This window comes from Bubalus bubalis, chromosome 11 (assembly GCF_019923935.1).
Source record: "Bubalus bubalis isolate 160015118507 breed Murrah chromosome 11, NDDB_SH_1, whole genome shotgun sequence".
In the NCBI taxonomy this organism is placed as follows: Eukaryota; Metazoa; Chordata; class Mammalia; order Artiodactyla; family Bovidae; genus Bubalus; species Bubalus bubalis.
Genome location: NC_059167.1, coordinates 43533562 through 43553008, shown reverse-complemented (window position 1 = coordinate 43553008; position 19447 = coordinate 43533562). Strand labels below are relative to the sequence as shown.

Below are 19447 nucleotides of genomic sequence, written 5' to 3'. Positions count from 1 at the left end.
GTTGGAGCCACAGAGAATAAATATAAGTAGTTAATAGAGGGTGAACTATATATATGAAAGTGAGATGTGTATTTTATTCACTATCAAATACCCAGCACAATGACTGGCACAAAGTAGATTTACAATAAATATCTTCTAGATTAGTGAATGAGATATAGTGACTATTTAATAAAGCATTCCAGATTAAAAGATTAGAAGAGAGGAAATAAGTGAGAAAACTACATAATTAATTGCATTTATGTTACTCTGCAAGAAGCAAAAAGAAGTATACAAAGGAAAAAAAACATCAGATTGACACAAGAATTTTTTCACCTGTACTATAGTATTTGGGGGAGACAAAGCAATATGAAGACAAAGGGAAGAGTTTGAACCAAGCTTTTTAATGGTATTCTCAGAAAATGTACAGTTGTCTTGGAAAATATTAAGGATAAAATCAGAAAAATAAGGTCTAATTCTTGCTGCAGTAGTGCATATTCTAGAGTTGGAATGATAAAGGGCATGGCTCCTGCCCAAGGATGACACAAATTTTGAACTGTTCCACATTTCCCCTCAAGCCCTGGCCATACCTCTGTCTCCCCCTACCCTTCTCCTCCCTCCCCCTGGTAGATTTCCATTGCTCCTAGGAGAAGCCCAGCTCCCTCAGGGCCCCTTGGGTCATGGACTTGCCCACATAATGGCAGCAACCACCACTGAACTAGGGAGAAGCGATTGCTTGCAACTGAGAAGATGTGGCACCCGTTCATTTCATGTCCAGCTCTCCAACTAAAGCAACTGGGCACACACACTGCATAGGGCTACTCCCACACAACGATACACCAGGAAGACTGGGATAGGTAACATTTGATTTCATAGAGACAAACAGAATTCAAAGCAATATGTTCCAAACAACAGAGCAAAATCTCAGGGCGGAAAAAAACTCTAATGAAATGAAGGTAAGTAATTTACCTGATAAAGAGTATAAAGACAGGGTCATTAAAATGCTCACTGAACAGGATGAGATGGTTGGATGGTGTCACCAACGCGATGGATGTGAGTTTGAGTAGGCTCCAGGTTTGGTGATTAACAGGGAAGCCTGGTAGTCCACGGGGTTGCAAAGAGTCAGACACGACTAAGCGACTGAACTGAAGTGAACTTGAGAAGAATGGAGGACCTCAGAGCTTCAACAAAGACTTAGAACATAAAAGAATGAACAAATCAGAACTGAAGAATAAATAGCTGAAATGAAAATTATACACTGGAAGTCATTAATAGCAGATTAGATGATACAGAAAAATGCACAAGTGATCTGGAAATTACGTAGAACAGTGGGAATCACCCAATCAGAACAGAAAAACAAAAATTTAGTGATAATTAAAGGGACTTCTGGGACAACATCAAGTGTTTTAACATTCACATTATAGGGATCTCAGAAGGAGAAATGAGAGAGGAAGGGCTAGAAAATGTATTTAATGAAATTACGACTGAAAACTTCCCCAAACCCAGGATACCCAGCTCCAGTAAACACAGACTGTCCCAAACAAGATGAACCCAAAGAGACATCAAGAAATACCATAACTGAGGATGGCAGGAATTAAAGAGAATGTTAAAGGCAGCAACAGAATAAGAGCCACATCTGAGGTATCCCCAGTAAGGCTATCAACTGATACTTCAACAGAAACATTGCAGACCAGAAAAGGGTAGCACGATATATTTAAAGTGTGAAAGGAAATAATCTACAATCTAGGATACTCTACCCAGCAAGATTACCATTCAGATTTGGAGAGAATATCCATGACAATCAAAAACAATGAGTTCATCATCACTAAGCTGACCTTAATAGAAATGTTAACAGGGTATTATTCTTTTAAGAAAAAAAAGGCTATAATAAGAAATAGAATACACGAAAGGAAAAATCTTACTGGCAAGTGCAAATAACAATAAAGGCAATGGATCTGCCAACGAAACAAGCTGATAGGAAGATTAAAACACAAAACTGTAAAATCAACTGTAACTACAATAAAGTACAATAAAGTGGGCTTCTTTGGTGGCTCAGACGGTAAAAGAATCCACCTGCAATGCGGGAGACCAGAGTTTGATCCCTGGGTTGGGAAGATCCCCTGGAGGAGGGCATGGCAACCCCTTCCAGTTTTCTTGCCTGGGGAATCCCCTGGACAGAGGAGCCTGGCGAGGCTATAGTTCATGGAGTTACAAGGAGTTGGAAACAACAAAGCATAGCACAGCACAATAAACAGTAAATGGATGGACATAAAGATGTAAAATATGACATCTAAAACATAAAATGTGACGGAGTGAATTTTAAAATGTTTTGAACTGAAACGACTTAGTTTAAAAAAAGTAGGTATAGATCAATATATGTGAAATTCATAATAGGCACAGATCAAAAATCTAAAATACATGTGAAAATTAAAAGGAGGCCAAACATAACAATAAAAATCATTAAACCACAAAGAAGAGACTGAAAAAACAAAAGAACTACAAAAATAACCAGAAAAGTAACAAAATGGCAATAAATACTTATCTATAAATAATCACTTTAAATGGACTAAACACTCCAAAAGACACAGAGTGGCTGATTGGATTTTTAAAATGTCCAACAAGACCTATGTGTATGCTGCCTACAAAAACTCACTTCAGAACTAAAAACAGACTGAAAATGAAGATATGGAAAGAATGTTCCATACAAATGGAAAGAAAAAAAGCTATGGTAGCAGTACTCAGATTAGACAAAGTAGACATTAAAACAAAGTCTATTTTCTATAATAAAAGATAAAGGGGTCAATACAAGAAGAGGCTATTAATTTGTAAATGTGCACCTGTCTGCACTTAATATAGTAGCATCTAGGTATGTAAAGCAAATATTAACAGATACCAAGAAAGAAATTGACAGTAATATAGTAACAGTAGGGGACTTTATCATCTGATTTATATCAATGTCATGTTAAATGACATGTTAGAAGAACTTAACAGATATGTACAAGTTTCAGTTCAGTCGCTCAGTCGTGTCCGACTCTTTGCAACCCCATGAATCGCAGCACGCCAGGCCTCCCTGTCCATCACCAACTCCCGGAGCCTACCCAAACCCATGTCCATTGAGTCGGTGATGCCATCCAGCCATCTCATCCTCTGTTGTCCCATTCTCCTCCTGCCTCCAACCCCTCCCAGCATCAAGGTCTTTTCCAATGAGTCAACTCTTTGCATGAGGTGGTCAAAGTATTGGGAGTTTCAGCTTCAGCATCAGTCCTTCCAATGAACACACAGGACTGATCTCCTTTAGGATGGACTGGTTGGATTTCCCTGCAGTCCAAGGGATTCTCAAGAGTCTTCTCCAACACCATAGTTCAAAAGCATCAATTCTTCGGCACTCAGCTTTCTTCACAGTCCAACTCTCACATCCATACATGACCACTGGAAAAACCATAGCCTTGACTAGATGGACCTTTGTTGGCAAAGTAATGTCTCTGCTTTTGAATATGCTATCTAGGTTGGTCATAACTTTCCTTCCAAGGAGTAAGCATCTTTTAATTTCATGGCTGCAATCACCATCTGCAGTGATTTTGGAACCCAAGAAAATAAAGCCTGACACTGTTTCCACTGTTTCCCCATCTATTTCCCATGAAGTGATGGGACCAGATGCCATGATCTTTGTTTTCTGAATGTTGAGTTTTAAGCCAACTTTTTCACTCTCCTCTTTCACCTTCATCAAGAGGCTTTTTAGTTCTTCACGTTCTGCCATAAGGGTGGTGTCATCTGCATATCTGAGGTTATTGATATTTCTCCCGGCAATCTTGACTCCAGCACAAGCTATTCCATCCCAAAACAGCAGAATACACCTTATTTTCAAGTACATGTGGAACTTTCTCCAGAGTAGATTACATGCTAGGCCATAAAACAGTTAGCAGTAAATTTAAGAAGACTGAAACTATATCAAGATTCTTTTCCAGTTACAACAGTATAATACTAGAAATCAAGAGAAGGACAAATGGAAAAGCATACAGAGACTAAACAACTTGTCCGCAAAAAAGAAAGAAGCCAATGGGTTGATGAAGAAATTGAAGGGGAAAACAAATACCTTGAGACAAATGAAAATAAAAACACAACTTCCCAAAATCTATAGGAAGCAGCAAAAGCTGTTCTAAGGAGGAAGGTTATATTGATATAGGCTTAACTCAAGACATAAGAAAAATCTCAGAGGCAAGATGGCAGGCTTGTGGTGAGCAGTAGTCAAGAAGCAGATTTTAAGAACAATTTCTCTTCAAATTATTTCATGCTGACAAGCATGGCAATAGCAGCAGTAAAATGGGCAATGTCAAACAGAACTAGCTTGAAACATTATTTTCGAGTTCAAAATGGAACCTTATATTGTGTTTGTCATAAATCTACATAGTCTTCTCTTCCAGATGACTATAATTGCAAAGTAGACAATTTTGTGACATCTGATGGCAGGATAATAGTATGCTATTACCCTTCCATGGACATCCCATATGAACACACAAAACCTATGCCTCAGCCAGATCCTGTACGTAATGAAGAAACACATGATCTAGGGCTGAAAACCAAATTAGAAGAAAAAAGGGAACACTTTGAGCAAGGACCCACGATAGAACAACTTAGCAAAAAGTTCTTTACTACTAAGCACCATTGGTATCCTCATGGACAGAATCATAGACGTTGTAAGAAACCTAATCCTCTAAAAGACAGGTGATAATGAGGTTTTCAGGATCCAAAGGGAAATACTATCCTTAATCTCATTTGCCGTTTGAGAAAATACAATTGGGTATGCACGTGTGTGTGTGCTCAGTCGCTTCAGTTGTGTCCCAACTCTTTGCAACCCAGTTGACTGTAGCCAGCCAAGCTCCTCTGTCCATGGGATTCTCCAGGCAAGAATGCTGAAGTGGGTTGCCCTACCCTCCTCCTGGGAATCTTCCCGACCCAGGGATCAAACCCAGGTTTCCTGCATTGCAGGCAGATTGTTTACCCGTGAGCCACTGGGGAAGCCCACAATTGGGTATATCACTAATATATAGCAAAATCATAATAAAATGTCTTCACATACAAAAAAGAAATAAGAAAAAACTCAAATAAGTGACCTGATTTAGAACAAGCAGAGCCCAAAATCAACAGAAAGAAGGAAATAATAAATATCAGAGTGGAAATACATAAAACAGCAAAAAAAAAAAAAAAAAAAAGAAACCAAGAGCTGAATTTTTGAGAAGATAAGCAAAATCAATAAACCTTTATTTAGCCAGACTCATTAAGAAAAAAGAGAGAGGGCCCAAATTAGAAATGAAAAAAGTTATTAATGCAACCAATTTCACAGATATGTAAACAATCATTAGAGAATACTACTAATAGCTATATACCAACAAATTGGACAGCCTGGAAAAAGTGAATAAGGTTTTCAAAATATACAATCTTCCAAGACTAAACCAAGAAGGATATAAAAAATTTGAACAGACCAATTTCTAGTATTAAAATTGAATCAGTAACTAACAAACTTCTAACAAAAGTCCAGGACTAGAGAGCTTCCCAGAGGAATTCTACCAAACATTTACAGAATAGTTAATACCTTTCCTCAAACTATCAAAAAAAGTGCAGAGCAGAGAACACTTCAAACTTCTCCTATGAGGCCAGCATTACCCTGGTACCAAAATAAAAGACACTTTAAAGAAAATCACAGGCCAATATCCCTAATAAACAGAAGTGCAAAAATCCTCAACAAAATAATAGTGAATGAAATTCAACAATACATGAAAAGGATCATACATCAATCATGATCAAGTGAGATTTATTCCAGGGATACAAGAATGGTTCAATATCCATAAGTCAGTTATTGTGGTATATCACATTAACAATACCAAGACTAAAAATCACATGATCATCTCAATAGATGCAGGAAAAGAATTTGACAAAATTCAACATCCATTCATAATTTAAAACTCTTAACAAAGGTGACATAGAGGAAACATACTTCAACATAATAAAAGCCATTTATAATAAACTTACAGTTAACATCCTCTAAGATCAAGAGCAAGAGAAGGATGCCTACTCTCAGCATTTCTGTTCAACCTGATATTGGAAGTCCTTGCCATGGCAATCAAACAAGGAAAAGAAAAGGCATTCATATTGGAAGGAAAGAAAGAAAACGGTCACTATTTGGAAATGACATGATAGAATGGAATATTACTCAACCATAAAATGATGAAATTTTGCCATTTGCAACAACATGGATAGACCTGGAAGGTATTGTTCTTAGTGAAATTGGTCAGAGAAAGACAAATACGGCATGTTTTCACTTACATGTGGACTGAAAAATAAATAAAACAGACTCACAGATATAGAGAAAAAACTAGCAGTTGGTTACCAGAGGAGAGGGATGGAGGAAAGGGCAAGACTGGTTAAGGGAATTAAGAGGTACAAACTATTATTAGATGTAAAATAAGATACAAGGATGTAATAGCACAGGGAATATAGCCAATACTTTGTAATAACTTTTTATATGAGTATAATCTGTAAAATACCAGGTCACAGAATTCCCTGGCTGTCCAGTGATTAGGAGTTGGCAACTTTCACTGCCATGTCCCTGGTTCAGTCCCTGGGCAGGAAACTTAAGATTCCACAAGCTGCTCAGTGTGGCCAAAAACAAATCACTGTGTTCCATACCTGAAGTTAATATGTCAACTACACTTCACTTAAAATACAGGATTGAAATAGGAAGACCTGAAATAAAAGATACAGAGGTGAGCAAAAGGTTATGAAGTATACAGATTTAAATACTTGCTGAGAAGTGTTTATGTGTGACTTAATCTTTTTAAGTAAATTAGAATAAAATTTTTTTAATATGTAAAGAGTGTTCAGGGGAAGGTGTAGTAAAGCATATTTATCTCACCTTTTAGGGTAAAGTTATATATTTTAATTTTTGACATTGAAAAATAATTTTAAGTATGAGTAGCCCTTGCTATCCTGACTTGCACTGTATTATCTCAGACACTGGATAAACTTAGTTTTCACACAAACTCATTACAAACCATCCACAGGTTCAAAACTAAATAGTTTGGGATAATACAGTATCCCTTGGTATTCAAACTTTGGATCCAAATATATTAAGGTAATAAGGGCTACTTGTATATTTGTTGAAATATGTAAAGGAAACATAGAACATAAAAATAATGTACAGCTTCCAGAAAGTTAGAAAAAAGGGAAAATGGGAGAGGAGAAAAGAGGAAGTTTAAAAAAAGGTAATCCATCCTTTCCCTCTTCTTTGCTTGGTTCATGTCTTGATGTAACAGTAGCTCTGAGTCTGAAGGGAGACTCCCCAGACCACTAAGGACTTGGCAGAGTGTATGCACACACTTGTAAGGGCCAGCTGTGTGCACTCACTGTGTCCGAGTTCTGGCTGAGGCCTCCCTGTCCTGAACTACCGTGAGGATGGATGCTGTGCGCAGGGGTCTAAACTGGCTGTAGTGTGAGAATGTGTGTGGACATCTGCTTTGAATGTCCTCAGTCCAAGGTGGGCACAGACATTTGCAAGGACATGGAGGGCACAATTTGCAGGAGAGGCCTGTGTTTTTTGGACTCCTCGCATGAAACAATGTGAGTGGGCATTACTGGCCTCTGTCAGAACACCTGCAGTCTATCCAAGTGTGTCACAATTCTGCTCCCACACTTTTCTATAGACTGTTCTCCTTGGAAAAGCCACTAAAGCATTCCTACAGTTGCCGACAGCCGTACCCTACCCCCACACTTGAATGCTCATTCTCAGGTTAAAAAGCTATGTTACTTATGTTTCTGTAGCAGTTTAGTGAACTTAAAGCAATCTGAGAAGAGACACACACGAAAAGTAATCCATCAAAATGAGAAACAGAAAGTAACAGGGAAAGCCTGCTTACTTTCTTCTCTTCCATATTCATTCATACTTTGATCTAAAAAAAAGCCATAGTTGAGACCAATCTAGTTAGGCTTCATATTGTGGGGCAGCAGTGGCTTGACGTTGGGTATTAGAGAAGCAGAGTAAGTAAGGATGGTGTCTGTGTGTAGTGTAGTGGGATGGGGATCAGGGGTAGTAGCAGCAACAGGAGATAAGTTTCATGCAGGAAAGCTGATCAAATAAGGAAACAAAGAGAGGATAATGGGAGCCTGTGATACTGCAGTAGCATGAGTACACCTAGCTCCCAGATCTTGGTTTCTAAATACTATTCTCTTCCAACAGGAACCAGGGCTCTCTGAGAAATGGCTGACTTCAGGACTGGTACAGAGGTAGTAACAAGGTAAGTGAAAGATCTTGCTGTGTTAAAAAGTAAGAAGGTGCTCTTTGTAGTAGAGGACCAACTGATGAATGTAGTTGGAATTATGGCATTAGAAAATCGCCATTTGGCAACCCCTCTACTGTTTTAAGTCTTCCCTACAAAACACTGATTACATAAAGGAGAAATAACTAGAAATTCCCTGATGGTCCAGTGGTTAGGATTTTGCACTTTAAAACTGCTGAGTGTTCAGGTTTAATCCCTGGTCAGGGACCTAAGATCCCACAAGCTACACAGTGCAGCCCAAAAAAAAGGAAAAGTAACTATGATGGAGAAACCTGGCAGGCCCCACTTTAATTGAGTGATTTAGAGTTAACATTGCCAGTGTTGGGACAGATCAAAATTGTGTTGCACCTAATATCTAATGTGAGGCAGTAAGAAAACATTATCATTTCTGTGATATTTGTATGTTACAAATGCATGAAGTGAATCTGATCATGAGGAAAATCAGACAAACCCAGATTGAGGGATATTCTTCAAAATACCTGGCCAGTAATCTTCAAAAGTGTAAATTCTTGAAAGTCAAGGAGATTTATAAGAACTGTTTCAGGTTGAAGGATCCTAAAGACACTTGACAACAAAATGAAATATGTGATCCCAGCCAAGCCATGCCTGGATTCCGACCTACAGAAACCTTAGTGGTTTTAAACCACTTAGTGCTGTAAACTACCTTAGTGGTTTTAAACCACTAAGTTTTTGGTAATTTGTGACATGGTAAAGAATACTAATCTGTAGGTGATTTTACTCAATGAACATAGATACAAAAATCTTGAACAAAAGATTAGCAGACAGAACCCAGCAATTCATGAAGATGATACTATGTCACAAATGAGATAGATTTCTCTGAAATGTCATGCCCTCCTCCAGGGGATCTTCCAACCCAGGGATCAAACCCAGGTCTCCCGCATTGCAGGCGGATTCTTTACTGTCTGAGCCACCAGGGAAGCCCGAGAAATAGAAAGTGAGTTTAATGTATGACCATCATCAATAATTAACCACCATAACAGAATGAAGAAGATAGAATCTCATGATTACCACAAAAGATACAGAAAAACCTCATCACACTCACAATCCATTCATGATTGCTACTCTCAAAAAACAAATTATGCCTTTAGTAAGTATTATTTTTATTTCTTTTTTTTAGTAAGTATTATTTTTAATGGTGAATTATTTAATACTTTTCCTCAGTTCAGGAATGAGCTATGGATACCTACTATCTCACTTTTATTCAGCATTTTATGAGAGGTGCTAGCTAGTTTGAAAGATAAAAAATAAAATGCGTAAGAATTGAAAAAATCCAAATAACCTATATATTAATAAAAATTATACTAAAGTTTAGAAAGCTTCCTGGATATAAGATCAATATGTGAATATGAAGTTTATTTTTATCTTCCAGTATCAAATATAAAATGAAATTTTAACCAGACTACATTGATTAGGAGAAACAAGGTCTTGGGAGAAATTCATCTCCAAAAAGAGCAGGATGATAGCATTCAAGTCCTCCAGAACCACCACTGTGGTGACTTCAAGAAACTCATCTGTAAATAGACTGCAAAGTTCAAATAACTGCAAGAGTTAGCCTCTCTAGTTGCCAAGATCCCTTTTTCAGGTGTCATAAATGATGCCTGAATTCTTAATGTCTTAATGTATTCTTATTGTCTTTGTGTAGCCTGAACATAAGTATAAAGGTATATATTAATGTACAAATATCTATATAGATAGATAGATAACCATTTGGATATACTACAGGCAACTCTTAAGCATCTTGCTTTTTGACTTAATGGTGATATATCTTGGCGATAAATCCAAATGACAAGTATGTCTACTACATTCTTAATTTTGTCACTGTTTAGTTTGAGATAATTCAAGCTTACAGAAGAATTGCAAGAAGAGTACTGTAGTATACCTTCACTCAGATTCACCAGTTGTAGGCATTTGGGCTACATTTGCTTCATGTTTGCTTTATCACTCCCTTTTCCCTTCTTTCATCATGGTTCTGTGTCTGTGTATTTTTCTGATCCATTTGAAAGCAGGTTGCTTAAATCATGCCCCTTTACCCCTTAATCTTTCAGTATGTAGTTCTTAAAAACAAGGACATTCTCTTTAATAAACAGAATACAGTGTTATAAAATTCAGAAGATTCAACAAAATACAAAATTACTCATATATAATCCATATTCTGATTTTATCAATTGTCCTAATAATACCCTTTTATACTAATTTTCTTCCTGATCCAGGATCCCACTCAGGATTGAGTATTTGGTCTTGTTTCTCTAGTTTCTTTTTAATCTGAAATAGTTGTCAGCCTACTTTCTTTCCTGATATTGACATTTTTGAAGAGCTTTTTCCATTTGTATGCTTGTATAACTGATGCTTAGTCACTCAGTTGTGTCCAACTCTTTGCAACCCCATGGACTGTATCCCACCAGGCTCCTCTGTCCATCAGATTTCCCAGGCAAGAATACTGGAGTAGGTTGCCATTTCTTCCTCCAGGGGATCTTCCCAACCCAAGAATCAAACCCGTGTCTCTTGTGTCTCCTACATTGGCACGTGGGTTCTTTACCACTGAGCCACCTGGTTAGCCCCTTCTGTAATCTCATTCATTTTACTTGATGTAGAGTTGAGAAGAAAGGAATTGAATTGGCCCTGATGGCTCTTTCTTTACCTACTGCTTACAGATTCTGAGTGTGCTTAGAGGAAGAACAGGTTGGTATTAGCTTTGTAGACAGCGTTAAGGTGGGGGGGTTCTTTGCAAGGGGTTCCCTCTCTACTGAAGTTCTTTCTTATGCATGGGTCTCTATGAAGAAAATGAGAGCTCAGGAGACCATGTGTGCTTTGCTATTTCTCAGCTTATAAATTCTTCTATGATGAACACTTTATTTGCCCCGTGTGGCACTAGTGTGGTGTGTGTGTGTGAATATGAACCTCTTTTGCACTCTAGTTGATGAGCATGAAGGGAAATACTGTAGTCTATCCTAATGTTATATGTTTTGGGAAGCAGCAAAAACTGCTGTCTCTCTTTCCACCATAGGAAACAGTCCCTCAAAGGCCTAGAAGAGGTGTGGTCACTGGGTAAGTGGATGAGTGCCCTAAGCAGGTAGGGTTTCCATAGTGTCCACTGATGTGGAGGCAAATCTTCTGTGAATGTGTTTGTTAGAATGTATAATATATACATACAATAAACACTTGGAAAGATGGAGGAAAAGGGGTCATATGTTCTGTAAATTCTCTGAAATCTAACCTTTGAAAGTTTTAAAGCAGCCAAGTTAACAGTATCAATGGCAACATTGCAGAATCTTGAAGTGTAATGTAAAGGATTATGATGTATGGGAAATCCAAGTTGGAATGTAACTGAAGTACAGATGAAATCAGTTTGCAGCTACTGAAAGTAGAGAGGAACATACAAGTTGTTTATTAGAAACAGAAAGAACCCGAGTAACAGGCTTGGAGAAATGAAGCTAAAAGGATTAGACACAGCTCCTAAATAGAAGTGAAAGACCAATGTGGTTTCATGAAATGGCTTCACAGCGGTCTTTCCCTGAAGACGACTTCAGTATCTACTATGTCCTGTGAGCTTCTGTCTACTATAGTTTTTTAGATAAGCTTAGTTAGAGTGGTAGGAGGAAGCCATGCTTAAGGGGTCAGGAGGTACATGCCGCATTTTGAATGATTTTTCCAGGTTTGACTCATTGGGGGTTGCCCAAATGGAAGGGAAGATGTTATTTAATATCCAGCTAATAGTTATGCCTAAAGAGTGACAGGTCTAGGCCTCCCATGATATTGATAAATAAAAGGGAAATGTCCATCCAGGTAACAGAGAGAACTTGTCAAACTGGCAGAATTGTAAGTAGAGGTACTGAGGTGAGGTAGCTGTCTCCTGGAGACCCAATTTGAGATAGTAAGCGTGGAAAGAAAAATCGGGGGGACAAAGATACTGGGCTGCCTGGTGCAGTAGCCCAATCACAGAAAGCAGCTCTGTGTGGAGAAAGGACTGTCTTCTGTGTGGGTCTGGTTGATCCATATGGACATATGAATTCCATAGCTACTGTTAAGGATATTCTGGATCAGTCATTTCTTTAAAAATTTAAGTTAAGTTGCCATTTATTAACTATGTAATCTGTGCTTCACACCTTGCATCATTTAATCCAATCCTTAGAACAATCCTGTAAGCCAAGTAACACTATCCTGTTTTATAGATGAGAAACAGACATATAAAAGTCCCAGATCATGTAACTAGTAAGTGCCAGAGTCAGAATTTAAAGTAAGATCTATTTTTTTTTTTTTGCAAAGTATGTGCTCTTTCTCTCCCTCTATGTATGTTTGTGTGTTTATATGTATATGTGTATAATTTATACACATATATCCATGTATGTGCTCTTAATATATGTATATTAATATGTGTATATATTATGCTCTTGAATGTATATGTGGCATATACATGTGTACACACACATATAGACTCCTAATATTTGATATATAAATCCAAATAACTTGACAGACAGATAATGGGTAGGTAGATAGATAAATATCCCTTCTCTCTACAAGTCACTGCACATGCATTAGTATATTACCATGGCAAATGACTAGACCATTTACATATGATATCTCACCTGTAAAACAGGATTCAAAAATAACTGTACTACCCCATAGAATTGTTGCAAGAATTAAATAGGAAAGTTCATATTAAATGCTTAACATAGTGCCAGTTAATACATGATAGCTGGCTTCTTTGGTGGCTCAGACAGTAAAGAATCTGCCTGCAATGTGGGAGACCCAGATTCGATCCCTGGATCTGGAAGATCCCTTGGAGAAGGGAATGGCTACCCACTCCAGTGTTCTTCCCTAGTGAATTCCATGGACAGAGGGGCCTGGCAGCCTACAGTTCTTGGGCTCACAGAAGTGACTAACACTTTCACTTTCATTTTTACTCTGCATGTGCACTTGGTTGTGTCCGACTCTGTGACCCCATGGACTGCAGCCTGCTAGGCTCTTCTGTCCATAGGATTTCTCAGGCAAGAATACTGGAGTGGGTTGCCATTTCCTTCTCCATCATTGTTATTAACTGCTAGCTATTATTATTATTACTAGTAATAATAATTAAATTACTTGTCCAGCAAAAATGTAAATACTCTAAATAGTATTTAGAAAAGAAAGTCTGCATTTTTAGCAGATTCTAGGACCCTGAAAAGGCAGTGTTTTCTGTCCTCTTGCTTTGGTTTTAGGAAGAAATTTTATCTCTGTTTGTTTGGCTGCAGGCACTGTTCAGAGTTTCCTGGTGGCTCAGATGGTAAAGCGTCTGCCTACAATGCGGGAATCCTGGGTTCAATCACTGGTTTGGGAAGATCTCCTGGAGAAGGAAATGGTAACCCACTCCAGTATTCTTGCCTGGAAAATCCCATGGACAGAGGAACCTGGTAGACTACAGTCCATGAAGTCGCAAAGAGTCGGACACCACTGAGCGACTTCACTTTCACTGTTCAGAGAGTCCTGAGCCAAGTAACACAGTTTTAGACTCCAAGTCCAAATACTTCTGTCTTTGATAGGGAATGTATTTGGTATAAATCTTAGGAAGAACTCTTCTTTGTGTCATGAGGCTGAGAGGGCCTGATTTCATTTGTGCATATTTTGTTTCTTCAAAATGCTTTCCTTTCTTTCCACATGGCACCAACACAGTTCAGAGTGCACAGATCACTATGACCCGTGCCCAGTTAACGAGGCTGAAGAGAACCAGCCCCATCTCCAGAGGGTGACTGGCCTGCGGAACCTGGGCAACACATGCTACATGAATGCCATCTTACAGTGTCTCTGCAGCATCTCACCACTGGTGGAATACTTTCTCTCGGGAAAGTACATTAATGCTCTTCAAAAGTAAGACCATTTGCCTTACCTGTGGCCCGGCCCCCACCCCTGCTCTCCAAGGTGAGGTTAGGGAAGGGACCTTCTGGAAAGGGCTAAACCAGTTAGTAGAGGCTGCAGCGCCCCAGATCCCATTTCTAGGGTGAGTAAAACGAGAAGGTCAACCAAGAAATGAATCAGGCTTGGGGTCTGATGCCACATGATCAGCCAGAAACATTTCCCCTCCTTCTTAGGGACTGCAGTGAGGTTGCCACTGCCTTTGCATATGTGATGACAGACATGTGGCTTGGAGACTCTGACTGTGTCTCACCAGAAATATTTCGGTCAGCTCTTGGCAACCTCTACCCAGTATTTATGAAAAAGACGCAGCAAGATGCTCAGGAATTCTTGATTTATGTCCTGAATGAACTTCATGAAGCTCTGAAAAAGGTAGGTGGAATTAATGATGGGAGACGTGGGCAGGAGGTGTGATGAAAGAAGCTGCCAAAGCAGAACCAACTGAAAGCATAGCGCCTTTAGAACATTTCGCTAAGGCTGTAGAATCACTGGACAGTCAGAACATGCTCCCAGAAATGCTGTTCCTGGGCATCAGCTAGATTCACATCAGGCTACAAGCCTAACAAAATTGGGCCATCTCAGGAGTTTAACATTTGCTCTTTAAGAAACTTTTTTTCCCCTAACAATAGGAGGCTAGAGAACAAACATAACCTGAAGGGACTGGAGGAAAGATCCAATTCCTTTATCTTACCGCTAGATAAACTTGCATGACCGGAAGCCAGTTTGCAGCTTACCCTCTTCCCAGGAAAACCCGCCTCCAGAGCCCCATATCACAGTATCATTGGCTGTCAGCTTATGGCACCACGGACATGGATTTTACCAGGGTTAGGGTATCCTCATCCTCGGCTTCACTTAAAGAGGCAAATCAATGAATTATCAGAAATTATACCTATTATATACTCTTAAGATCTTATTCTATTTATTATCTGAATCCAAAACTAAAGTTTTGGGTAGCATTCTGATAGAAAAATCGGGTCATTCTATTAAAACAACTTTGATAACCAATAGTTGATTTGGCATGAATTTGTCCCTTGATTAGTACCACCAGAGAAAAGCATATGAAAAAAGATCCATTCCAAGATGCTGCAGGAAAATGATTGCCAGTGAGTCCTCCATCATCACCCGGCTGTTTGAAGGGCAGCTCAGTTATAGCATCGTATGTTTAAAGTGTGAGAACTGCACCTACAAGAACGAAGTTTTCACCATCATCTCCCTCCCCATTCCATCCGAATACAAGTGCTCTCTTCAGGTAAGAATTCTTACTCCTGGAGACCTCTTTTGTCTCTCTCTGCCCCAGCCCTGGATTTTTCTCAGCATTGTTTCCTATAGTTTCTAGTATAAGGGGAGCCACTTCATAACTAAAAAAAATTGGAAGCCCATGATGACAGTGTTTTGTAGAAAAGCGACATACAGCCAAAAGTTACTGTGAATTCAGTTGTATCTCTGATGACGTTCAGTAAAACAGCCTCACTGTAAAATAGATAGGTGGGCTTTATTCAACCTATTGAGATGGCTTGGTGCATACAGGAAATTTAAACTTATAAAAATTCTATGGCCCCTTTTCATCCCAGAGGTCTGTAGGTCCAGATTGAAAACTAGATAGAAATAAATTTGACTTTTAGTCTTGTGCCACTTATATTTGGACATAAGCTGAGGAATTTGAGGGGGAAGATAGAATGGAATGGTGTCTTAGTTTACCTCTTTATTGTAATACCAAAAGTTAATATGTAAATGGAGTGGGGAGGGTCAGGGAGTGGGTGGGGGGTTGGCAGGGGTGGGAGGTGTTGGTGAAAGGTAGGTGGCTGTTAGGAGGCAGGGAGCAGTAAGTTTCCTTGCAGAAAAACACACATTAATATTTTTTTCCCACAATTATGAAAGTACATCTATTGCTAAAACTTTTTTCACATACCAGAATTAGAGAAAAGAATTCTGCTTATTCAGACCTGTACTTTTTCCTCAGATCAAACTGGTAAAGCCTGCTGGAGATGAATTCCAAAGCCTCTAAATGAGGCACTGGCAATCTGTGCTCACTTCTTTAGGCCAGTGGTTTGCAGAGCAGGGGGCTTGGATGGTTGGTGATGTCTCCTGTGGGCATGAGATCTGATTCTCTCTGTTCTGCTGTCTTTATTATGGGCCACCCCCAGATACTGGGATACAGCCATTTTTAGTCACCAGATCACTTTTGTGATGAGACAAATAAAGCCTGACTTGGTTAGTGGAAATTGCATAGTTGGTATTATTCTGAAACAAATCAGAAATAGTAAAATGATGATTCAGAGATTAGAAATGAGATGGACATTTGGATCCCTTGCAGTAACTAAGTGAGAAAGCAGCACCTCCTTTGCCAGGTGGATTCTATCCAAACTGCATCTTGCGGTGCTGGCATCTCTTGGACTTGACTTTGAGAAAAGCACCGGGGATTACGTTTCTGCAGCTCTTTCAGAGTTCTAATATAGACAGTAGCCCAGATTACTGTGGATCCGATTTGGTCATCAAATGCGTTTTTCCTCAATAGGACTGTCTCCAGTGTTTTTTCCAACAAGACACATTGACCTGGAACAACCAGATTCACTGTTCCTTTTGTGAAACCAAGCAAGAAGCAGCTGTGAGGGCCACTATTTCCAAAGCGCCAAAAACAATTGTCTTTCACCTAAAAAGGTATGGATTTTAACATTTTGTGAGCAGATTTTTGGAACAGCTTTAACATGTAACTCACATACCATGCATTTCACCCATTTAAGTGTACAATTCAATGGTGTTGGGTATATTAATTTTTTTTAATCTGTGGTAAAATATACATAATAAAATTTGCCATTTTGGCCATTTTAAGTGTATAATTTCACTGGCATTAATTACAATTCACAATGTTGTATATCAGTATTTCCAAAACTTTTTCATCACCCTCTACAAAAACTCTGAAATCATTAACCACCCCTCATTCCTTTTCCCTTTAGCCTCTGGTAACCTCCAGTCTGCTTTCTGTGTCTGTAAATTTGCCTATTCTGATACTGAACATAAGTATAGTCACACAACATTTGTCCTTTTTGCTGACCTGTTTCACTTAGCATAATGTTTCCAAGGTCGGATATCCTTGTAGCAGAATTTCATTCCTTTTTACACCTATGTAATACTCCGTCATATGTATGTACATCATGTTTTCTTTATCTTTTTAACTGTTGATAGACATTTTGGAGCTCACTTTGAGTGCTTTTTAAAGATAGATTCCCTAGCTCCACTGGAGACTCTAATCCCATAAGTCTGACGTGGAATCTGAGCATCACTATTTTAATTTTTAATCTCTACCCCCAGCTCAGTTTTTATTTTTAAAAGTTTATATATACAGAAACATAGAAAAGGTATACAATGAGTATCCATGTACCCTAAAATCTTCACTAGTTGGTGCCACTTTTTGACATTTCCTTCCATTCTTCCAGTCTTTCTCCTTCCAGCTCTCCCTTTCTCTGTCCCTTCCATTTTATTGGCTGAACCGTCTAATGTAAGATGCAAACACCAAGGCATTCCATGCTTAAATACTTTAGCATGTATCTATCACCTGAGAAAAAGGACATTCTCCTACATAATCACACCACCATTATCAAATAGTCCAAAAAATGTAACGATAATTTTGTATCACCTAAGATACAGTCCGTATCTAAATTCCCCCATCCCCAAAATGTCTTTCATTACTTTTTTTCCAATCCATCCAGTCAAGGGTCATACATTGCATTTGGCTATCTCTTCAGCCTCTTTTAATCTGGACTGATCCTTCCCTCTTTTTTAATAGTTAAACTTTTTTTTCCTCCTGTTGAGCCATTTTTGCCTCCTCCTGAATTTGTCTGATTGTTTCCCCTTGGTTAGATTCAGGCTAAGCTGTTTTATTGTAGCAAGAATCTGCCACAGCTGATGTTATGGACTTGTCATTACATTACATCAGGAGGCAAATCATGAAAATTTGTCCCAGTTTCCCAAAAAATATTTGGAAAATTTGTCCAAAAATTATTGGTAATGTTAAATTTGATCCCTTAGTTAAGGTAGCAACTGTAAGATCTCACCATTTAAAGGTATAGTTTTCCTCTCTGTAACTAGTATCACTTTGAACTCATGGATATTTTAAATTTTAATGGGTTTAATATCCATTACTATTATCATTCTTTTTTAAAAAAAATGATTTATTGATTTATTTTTGGCTGTGCTGGGTCTTCATTGCTTCATGGGCTTTTTTCTAGTTGTGGAGAGAGAGGACTACTCTCTAGTGTGCTGGCTTCTCACTGCCATGGCTTTTCTTGTTGTAGACCACAGATTCTAGGGCGTATGAGCTTCAGTAGTTATGGCTCCTGGGCTGTAGAGACAGGCTCAGCAGCTACAGCACACAAGTTTAGTTGCTCCATGGCTTGTGGGGATTTTCTGAGATCAGGGATTAAATCCATGTCTCCTACGTTGTCAGGTGGATTCTTTACCACTCAGCAACCAGGGAAGCCCTATTATTCTTCTTGATGTTCAAATTGTTCAGGTTGGCCAGTGGGATCCGCTTCAAGCCATCTCCTGTGAGCACCTGATTAGTTAATTTAAGTTTAATAAAGTATAATTAAATATATAAAATGTATCCTTAAGTGTATAGTTCTATGAATTTTGACAAGTGTAATATAACCATTGCTGCCAACAGAGAGATCATTTCCATCACCCCAAAAAGTTTTCTCATGTTCCTTTATAGTCAATCACTTCTTCCACCTTCAGCCCCTAGAAACTTTATTTTTTTAATTGGAGGATAATTGCTTCCCTTGTGTTGTGTTAGTTTCTGCTGTACAACAGCATGAATCAACTATTTGTATACATGAACTAAAGAAACTTGTGATATGATTTCCATTGTTATAGTTTCACCTTTTCCAGAATGTCCTATGTTACACCATATGTGACCTTTTGAGTTTGGCTTCTTTCACTTTGAACAATGAGACTAATCCCTGCTGTGGAATGTAGCTGTGGTTCCTTCTTTTGATTGCTGTGTAGTATATACCCTTTTATGAATGTAACAAAATTGTTCCATTCACCAGTTGATGAACATTCAGGTTGTTTCCAGTTTGGGGCAGATAGGAATACAGCTGCTATAAACATTTGCATATAGGTTTTTATGTGGATATAAAACCTCTTCATTTCTTTTGAGCTGATACCTAGGCATAGGATCATATGATATCATATCATATGGGGTCAGATGATAACGATATTCCTTTCAGTTCAGT

General features: G+C 38.5%; 1 protein-coding gene and 1 pseudogene across 1 annotated transcript in view; both read left to right on the top strand.

The window, feature by feature from the left end:
- Positions 1-3715: 3715 nt before the first annotated feature.
- On the top strand, positions 3716-13612 carry LOC123328045 (annotated as a pseudogene).
- The window catches only part of USP50 (ubiquitin specific peptidase 50), a 21203-nt gene continuing 12546 nt past the window's right edge, over positions 10791-19447 (top strand). Inside the window, exons 1-5 of the mRNA XM_006077784.4 lie at positions 10791-11869; positions 13974-14168; positions 14390-14585; positions 15253-15462; positions 16729-16871. Of these exons, the coding sequence (XP_006077846.1) occupies positions 11802-11869; positions 13974-14168; positions 14390-14585; positions 15253-15462; positions 16729-16871 (812 nt within the window). The 5' untranslated portion in view covers positions 10791-11801. The remainder of the gene's footprint in view (positions 11870-13973; positions 14169-14389; positions 14586-15252; positions 15463-16728; positions 16872-19447) is intronic.